We start from the raw sequence: 8,747 nt of genomic DNA, 5'->3' as shown, positions 1-8,747 counted from the left end.
CCAGGTTTCCCAACCTGACCCACTCAGTTTATGTATATCACAGGTGACGAAGTGAAGTGACATTACACTGAGAGATTTAAAAGAGATGTAGATCACTAGTGTAAATCATTGTAAGTTCTGTTTATGCTTATGTTTCGGTATTAACGATGACATCCCAAACATTTTAAAATGAAATAAATACGTTTCTTCGAAAATGTTTTAATAACGTATTTACCATGTTTTTCTGGGAACAAATTCCGCAACCTTTTTATAAAATGAAGTACTCTGATTTTTATAAAGCATAAACAAAATCGGTCTTTTCTGGCCGTGATTTTGGGGATGTCACAACAATCATCGCTTAGCCTCCTAAGTTTAAGTATAAAAATCCTCAAATATTCCTAGTTCGCTTAAACTAATCCTCTGATACCAACTGTGATATCCCTAAATTTCACATCCAGAAAAGACCGATTTGTTTATACTTATTTAAAAATCAGAGTATCCTTTTGAAAAATTATACTGCAAAATTTGTTCCCAGAAAACATGATAATGATATTATTAATGAATTTCCAAAGAAATGTATTTTATTTATATTAAAACTGTTGGGTTTATTAGATTGCGTTATTTGGTTGTTTTGTTTATGTCCATTATGTTCACGGTTTGGGCCTGTCCAGCCATATTTATTATTAGGGTTATAGTATTAATAGTGCATGCATGCATCCATAGCGGTTAACGTTGAATTGATCTTTTCATTGTTACCCTAGCACGCCTCTACAGTAGCAATTCTTAATAGAGTTCTTCCAATCCAAATAGTGCATGCATGCATCCATTATGGTTTTAATCATTCAATATCATTGATCCATCTTGTGTTCTTGTTTTTATATCGTGCTTTTACTTTACTTGTTAGAATCAATCAATCTAAAAGGATTTAAATCCTAACAATTGGTATTAGAGCAGGAGGTTGTGTAAATCATACACATCTCTTCTGTTTGAAGAAATCTTTAGGGTTTCCGCTATTATCAAATCTGTCGGAGCCGTCATTACTTTGTTGGCGTAACTCCATGATCTTGATATTACCCTAATACGATCCTATAAGTTTGATTCTTAACAGGTACAGAAAAAAAAGTCATAATGTCGCACAAAGATTTTTCATCCAATCTAATCAACATCTCAAAAAACATAGGTTCAACCACAAGAATTCCAATTCTATATCCTCGCGAGTACGAATTATGGGCTCTTCATTTTGAAGAGTATGTTCTTGGCTTAGAAGACAACGGGTATTTGATCTGGGAAGCTATTACTTTGGGTTCTTTTGTTCACTCTGAAACCAAAAGAGTCATTAAAACTCAGAAGGAATACAATCAGTTGCTTATTGATATGAAGGAAGTTCCTAAGGATGAGAGAGACAAACTTACCAGTAACATTAAAGCAATGAGTGTTATAAGGTTCGCTCTTCAGTCTGATACATTCCGCTTGGTGAGCTCCTATGAAAGTGCAAAAGAGATTTGGGACAGGCTTAAAGATCTTTATTCCACAAATGATGATCTCGAGCATTCCACCCAAACACTCCTGCTTTTGGAGTTTGGTGTCTTCAAACAAAAGCAAGAAGAGAATCTCAGCCAGACTTTCAACAGATACAATCATCTTTGTAGTAGGATGATTAAGCATGGAATAGATCGAAAACTGATCGAGCAGAAGGTCACATTCATGAGTGGTCTTAGGCCTGAATGGATGGCAGTAGTCTCAACTGTTAAAGCACATGAACAGTTCAAGAGTTCTACATTGGCCAAACTTGTTGGCATTCTTAAGTCACATGAAAGCGAAGTGACGAAAGAAACAAAAGTAGTGTCCAATATGGGCTCCTTAGCTCTCGTGGCGAAAGGCCAACATGTTGAAGAGGAATAATCTAAAGTGGAACTCTCTGATTGTGATCTTTCAAACGAAGATTATGCATTGATGATCACGAATCCCAAGCGGTTTGCCAAGAAGAAGTTTCCATCAACCAAGTACCGAAATTGAAAGGGAAGCTACAGTGCAAAGAAAGTGAAGGAGGAGAATAAAAACGCTCCTAAAAATGAAGAAGAGAAGAAGTAAAACAAGCTTACTGGTGACTCTGGCTATGACTATAATTACTGTCATGGTAAAAATCATTTGGCGAATGAGTGCATGCTAAGGAGGCTTAATGAGAAGAAAGAAGGAGAGGATGATGAGGCTTACTACTTGCGTAAGCTGGAGGAGATCAAAAAGAAGAAGACCACTGACAGCTCTATGAATCCATTAATTGTGTAGGAAAATACAGCTGAGGATGATTTTGGAGGAGTGGAGATTTGGTCAACTGAATCTGAAGATGAGGAAGTTCGCAAGCCCACACATGGTAGGGCTTTCGTTGCGAAAGAAGAAAACTATAAGTTCACTGGTAGATGTTTGATGGTGACCATTGGTGGGTCAACTAGAAGTGGATATAGGAATGCAAAGGGAAATGGGGATGACAAGTGTTTCGCTGTAAAACCTGTTAGCGAGCAAATCAATGAGTGTGATCAATTGATCAAAAAGGTACACACCATTCTTGAATCTCTTAACGTACATGTATCTAACTATGAAACTGAATTAAACAATCTAAAATTCACCTTTTCAAGTATAAGTAATAGTCTTAAACAAACTCTTCTGGTGAATGCGAACCTAACCGATGAAATCAGCAGGACGTCATCCAGGAGTGAGGAGCGAAGGATGTGGATTTAGAAGATAGAGTCAGAGTTGTCTAGGTCTAGAGATGAAACATTTTTTGTTTGATTGTTAAACGTCTTTACACAAATATTACTCAGTTGCATTTAGATTGTGAAATAGGTAAAAAGATCCGCAAAATGATCTTGCCTTTCCTTGAATTCAAGGAAGACAAGATTTATGTTGATTGTTACAAATGTGAAACTATCATCTCTTCAGACGAAACCTCTGAAGCTTACAGAATTGGACTGGACAAAATTGAATCCTTTATTAAGTTCAAAGACCATAAGGACATGTTGAAAAACTTTCTCGATGGAAATGAAAGGTTGAAAAATCAAGACCGAAACTGTATAGAAATTTGACTCGTTAAATTCCATGTAAAGTTCAGAAAATAAAATCAATATTGAAAATACATTTGAATTTGACGAGGACGGTGATATGAGCAAAATATCTATATAGGATGAGGTTGACTACTCTAAGTTTGTGAAAAACAAACCTGAACCTGCAAAAGTCCTTATCTCTGAAAATTCAGTTGAATTCGCTCGAATTTCTCAAAATAAACCAAAAACACTAAAAGTGAAAGCAACCATTTTTCCAAAAGTCCAAACAGTACCAAATCAAGTATTTTCCACTGGAGGACTAGACAAAAACCATACCATCGAACTAACGTCCATCATTAATGAAGACAATAAAGATGGTTATGATGAATTCTTCTGGTTGGCACCAATTGATAATGCAGACGAAACAAAGGGTCTTTCTGAAAGAACCTCCTGGAGAGTTAAAGGACGTTATGTTGCAGAGCCAATAAATAAGCCTTCAAGTTTTGAAAAAGGCAGTCCAAGTGGTACTAAGGAATGTCTAAGCGAAACTCATTCTGGAAAGAGTGAATTTCATACAAGTGAATCGAAGCGAAAGGCAAACATTCACAAATCTTCAAAACAACTTGCTGAGCAAAAACGTTAGAGGAATCAGGGATATCAAAAGAAGCTCAACGAAAGGAAGCAGTTTTGGCAATGCCAAAACTCTAACTACGTTCACAAGGTAAAAGCTTCCAATCAAAAAGAGAAAGCAACTTCACAAGCGAATCCCAAACAGTGTTCTCATTGCCATTTGTGTGGTTCTCAAAATCAAAAGGGAAATTCCACTCTCAAATCATCATCTTCTAAGAAGTTCGTTGAGAAAACCAATACTCATCATTCTCAACCAATGAAAGCATCTGTCAAAGATGTTAAAGGGAAGGAAAAGTTGTTCCCATATTTTGAAGTTCCAGCTAAGAGGTCGACAACTAACCCTAGGAAAGATAACAAAGATTTCGTCAAAAATCAAATCAAAGATAAAAGAAAACAATCTGATTTAAAAGAGATGAAACTCAAAATTAAAAAAATCAAAGTTTTCTCAATAAAGAAAAAGGACAAAACCGCCTTGATTAAACGAAATTATATGGTTGATTGCTCCTTTACTTTTCCACTTTCTATAAAAGGATCACCAGGACCCAAGCATCTTTGGGTTCCTAAATCTGATTAACTTTTGCTTGTTATACGTGACGATCAGTTCGACAACGAATGGTATATTGATAGTGGTTGCTCACGTCACATGACAGGAAGAAAGGAAGAGCTAAGGGAGTTTCGTGCTCTGAAAGATGGGAGAAGTATAAAGTATGGTAACAACTCGTTTGGAACGATAAAAGTCTATGGGATGATATCAAATGGAGATTTTTCTATACGAAAGGTGGCTTATGTGGAAGGACTACAACACAACCTGATTAGTGCTTCTCAATTGGTTGTGGGAACAAGGATGAAAGTAAGCTTTGACAACGAAGGTTCTGAGATTATAGAGAAGGAAACGAAAGTTGTTCTTTTAAAGTCTCCAAGGAAAGGTGAAATGTATCCTCCAATTTTGAACCCGATAAGAGGAAAACCTGTTATCTGCCTACTAACGAAAGCTCACTCGAATGATGGTTGGCTATGGCACACACGACTTTCGCACCTAAATTTCAAGGATATCAACAAGCTCGTGCTTGGAGATCATGTGTGAGGGCTTCCTTTATTAAAGTTCGATAAGGATCACTTGTGCGCGCCATGCGAAATGGGGAAGCAAAGTAGGAAAATCCATCCCACTCGAGTAAACAGGAAAATTTTTGAATCCTTAGAACTTCTACACATAGACCTTTGTGGCTTTGTGGACCTTCTGCAATAGAACTTAGAACTTCTACACATAGACCTTTGTGGCTTTGTGGACCTTCTGCAATAGAAAGTGTCGGTGGTAGTAAGTATATTCTCATTATAGTTGATGATTTTTCACATTTCACTTGGGTGTTCTTTCTTAAACACAAATATGAAGCAAATCCTGCACTCAAAAGTTTTCTAAAGAAAATTAAGCTTCAACTGCGAAAGCTAGTTCGCAATATTCGCAGCGATAATGGACTAGAATTCAAAAATCAAGACCTTGAAGAGTTTTTGGCCAATAAAGGAGTCACACACAATTTTTCTGCTCCTTACTGCACAACAAAATGGCGTAGTTGAAAGACGAAACCGTTCTTTGTGTGAAGCTGCACGAACAATGCTCTCCTTTGCTTCGCTCCCTCTGTACTTCTAGGTTGATGCTATTACAACTGCATGCTTTACCCAAAACAGATCCTTTCTGAACAAGCGATTTTCTGTTACTCCATATGAAATCCTTAATAATCGCAAACCTAACGTTAAATTTTTCCATGTATTTGGTTCCAGGTGTTTCATCTTCAATTCCAAGGAATACCAGAACAAATTCGATGCAAAAGTTGATGAAGGTATATTCTTGGGGTATTCGATAAATTCCAAGGCATTTAGGGCTCTCAATAAACGAACAAATAAGATAGAGGAGACCTACTATGTCAGCTTTGATGATAACTATTCGAAGAAAACTCAGCAGAGCGAAAGCCTATCGGAGGAGATTTTCCAAATCCAAGTCCAGTAACGGTTCCGATTTCAACTCTTTATGATGAGTTTTTACTTCTCTTTGATGAACCAGAAAAAATCTATATCATGTGAATCTAAAGCAGCTGACAATAAAGAAGATGAGTTCAAGAAAATCATCATCAATGTTGTGAAATATATGGCAAACGAACCTCCAAGTTCCAGCGAATCTCCTAGTTCAAACGAACCTCCAAGTTCAACCAAAACCACAAGCACTCGATTACAGGGGGAGGGTTCGTCTTCGTCTTTTAAACCCGATGTACCTTTTGAGGGGGAGAATCCATCTCCAAGCATTACCCATGAACATCCAGTTGAGGGGAGAATGTTGAACCTAATGTTGAATTAGTTTCATCATTCGAGGGGGAGAATAAAGAAGCGAATGATGATTCAGATGTACAGTCTGAATTCGAGGAAGTAAATGTTGAACTGGATCCTTCTTATGATCCAAATTATCCTCCATTAATGAAATGGACCAGAGATAACCTAAAATCTCAAGTCATATGTGAAACGTCTGAAGGTGTCCTCACACGATCTCAACTAAAAGCGAAGCAAAATGCATTATTCTCTAAGATGGAATTTTGTATGTTCAACTCATTTGTTTCAAAGGTTGAACCCAAAACCGTCAACACAACTCTTGATCATTCTGATTGGGTGCAAGCGATGCAAGACGAACTCAATGAGTTTGAGAGAAACAAGGTCTGGAGATTTATACCAACTCCACCAGATGCATCGGTTGTTGGTTTAAAATGGGTGTTTCGCAATAAGGTGGACAAGGAAGGCAATGTGATAAGAAATAAGGCGAGACTAGTAGTCAAGGGACGCTTTCAGGAAGAAGGAATTGACTATGAAGAAACCTTCGCTCCAGTTGCAAGGTTAGAATATGTTCGTATCTTTCTGGCATATGTAGATACAAGAGTTTTGAGGTGTTTCAAATGGATGTCAGGTGTGCTTTCCTGAATGGAGAACTGGAAGAGACTGTATATGTCGAGCAACCACCGGGTTTTGTGAACGAGAAATTCCCAATCATTGTTATAGTTTGGACAAAGCAGTCTATGGCCTAAATCAAGTGCCTAGAGCCTGGTATGAAACTCTAACTCGCTTTCTTAAAATGTCAAAATTCAAACAAGGTTCGGTTGACCCAACCTTCTTTCTCAAGAAAGAAGGTGACCACCTAATGATCGTCCAAATTTATGTTGATGACATCATCTTTGGCTCTACGAATCCTAGCTTAACAACTGAGTTTCGCAAGTTGATGGAAACTAAATTTGAGATGAGTTCAATGGGTCCACCTAACTTTTTCCTTGGACTGAATATTAGACAGGGACCAGAAGGAATTTTCATAAATCAGGAGGCTTACACCAAAACCCTACTGACGAAGTTTGGCATGATGGGAGATTCAAGAGTGAAAGTACCAATGGCATTCGGAACAAAACTAACACCATCGCTGGAAAAACCAGCTGCTGATATGACTCTGTATTGTCAGATGATAGGGTCATTGATGTATCTAACAGCCAGTAGACCAGACATTATGTTTTCCGTTTGTTACTGTGCTAGGTTTTAGGCTAATCTACCTGAACCTCACATGGTGACAGTCAAGAACATCTTCAAATACCTGAAACGACTCTCATCTCTCGGCATATGGTATCCAGCAAAATCTAATGGGTTTTAGCCATATGAACATTCCTATGTGCACATGCAAACCCTAATGCTTGGATCTAGGTTTCTCTAATTGAACATACATTGAATCCAAGACTTCTAATGGCTAATAGACTATAATAACAATATGAAATCAGAATTAGAAGTTTACCTTGAATCACTTGCTTGATCTTCTTGTCCTTGGAGCTTTAGAGTCATAATTGTCACTCCTCAAATGGCTTACAAACACCAACTAGTAGGAGGATGATTTGAGAGAGAGAGAAGAGGGGATCAAAATCGGCCAGGGTTTCTTTCTAAAGCACAAGTGCCGATTTCCCTTGACCCCTAGGGTCTATTTATACTAATGAGGCTCCTAGGGTTTCACCCTTAAACCCTAATTGGATAACTTAGGCCCTAAGCAATCCAATACCCTAATTGATAAGCCTTGGACGAATTCTAAGCCTATCCTAAGCCCTAGAAATCTTCCCCCTTATCCTTAAGGGATTTATAGTGTTGGATTAGTGTCTAAGTCCATAACTATTTTGGTATGTACTTGACCCGATGGTGCATGGTCCTTTTAGGTTGCCTTCACCAAAGCAACTTGATAGGATAAATTATGGAGAGAAAGGATTAAATATGATTTATTAATATATTATGAGAATAATATATTAAAGGAGAAATCATATTGTTTAATTAATATTAGTCAAGAATTAATAAGAATTGAGTTTGTGACTAAAAGAGATTAATTAAACTTAAGGGACTAGAATTGTAATTATAAGATAATTGCAATTGGGCTATGGATTGCCTTATATTATAAGGTTGGACGAATTCTATGGGGAAACCCATTAGAAATCGTCCAAGGCCTTTAAGGAAAGGAGTCAATTGGTTGCTTAGGGCTTAAGCATCCAAATTAGGGTTTCCTTGTTAGATAACCCTAATAGCCTCACTATATATAGAGCCCTTATGCCCCAAAAACGTGGACAAGCTACCTTCTAGGGTTTCCACACGTTTTGGGCAGCCTCCTTCTCTTCTCTTCTTCATCCTCTTGCTCTTGGTGTTTGTGAACCATTAGAGGAGTGACATTTGTGACTCTAAGCTTTCTAAAGTCAATACAAGGAGGATTTGAGATTGTTATTATTACATAACAATCAAGGTATGATCTAAACCCTAATTATATGTTATATTGATTATCATATGCTAGATCTAGGGTTTATAGTCTTGGATGAATTGCATGTACAATAGAGAAACCTAGATCCAATCATTAGGGTTTGTATGAGCACATAGGATGTTCTTATGGCGAAAATCCATCAGTGGTATCAGAGCCTTGATTGGTTGCTATTGTATTGATGCCTTGTATGTTTGTTCAAGTTAAAAAAAAATTGATTTTTGTGAGCCTGCCTGATGGACTCGGCGAGTAGGCTCCTACACGGCGAGTCCATATGGGTACTCGGCGAGTTCGAGCGT

The 8,747-nt window shown here is 37.6% G+C and overlaps 1 protein-coding gene across 1 annotated transcript; it reads left to right on the top strand.

Annotated features, from left to right (window-relative positions):
- Positions 1–1,107: 1,107 nt before the first annotated feature.
- LOC145066953 (uncharacterized) lies at positions 1,108–1,881 on the top strand. The gene has a single exon (XM_079014188.1). The coding sequence runs from the start codon at positions 1,108–1,110 to the stop codon at positions 1,879–1,881; it is 774 nt and encodes a 257-aa protein (XP_078870314.1).
- Positions 1,882–8,747: the final 6,866 nt, after the last annotated feature.

Source organism: Lactuca serriola, chromosome 8 (assembly GCF_051521515.1).
Source record: "Lactuca serriola cultivar US96UC23 chromosome 8, Lser_US96UC23_V15, whole genome shotgun sequence".
In the NCBI taxonomy this organism is placed as follows: domain Eukaryota; kingdom Viridiplantae; phylum Streptophyta; class Magnoliopsida; order Asterales; family Asteraceae; genus Lactuca; species Lactuca serriola.
The sequence above is the reverse complement of the archived record's forward strand: the minus strand, read 5'-3'. Positions and strand labels throughout refer to the sequence as shown.

Coding starts and splice junctions, on each gene's coding strand:
- LOC145066953 (XM_079014188.1), top strand. CDS start 1,108: ATGTCGCACAAAGATTTTTCATCCAATCTAATCAACATCTCAAAAAAC.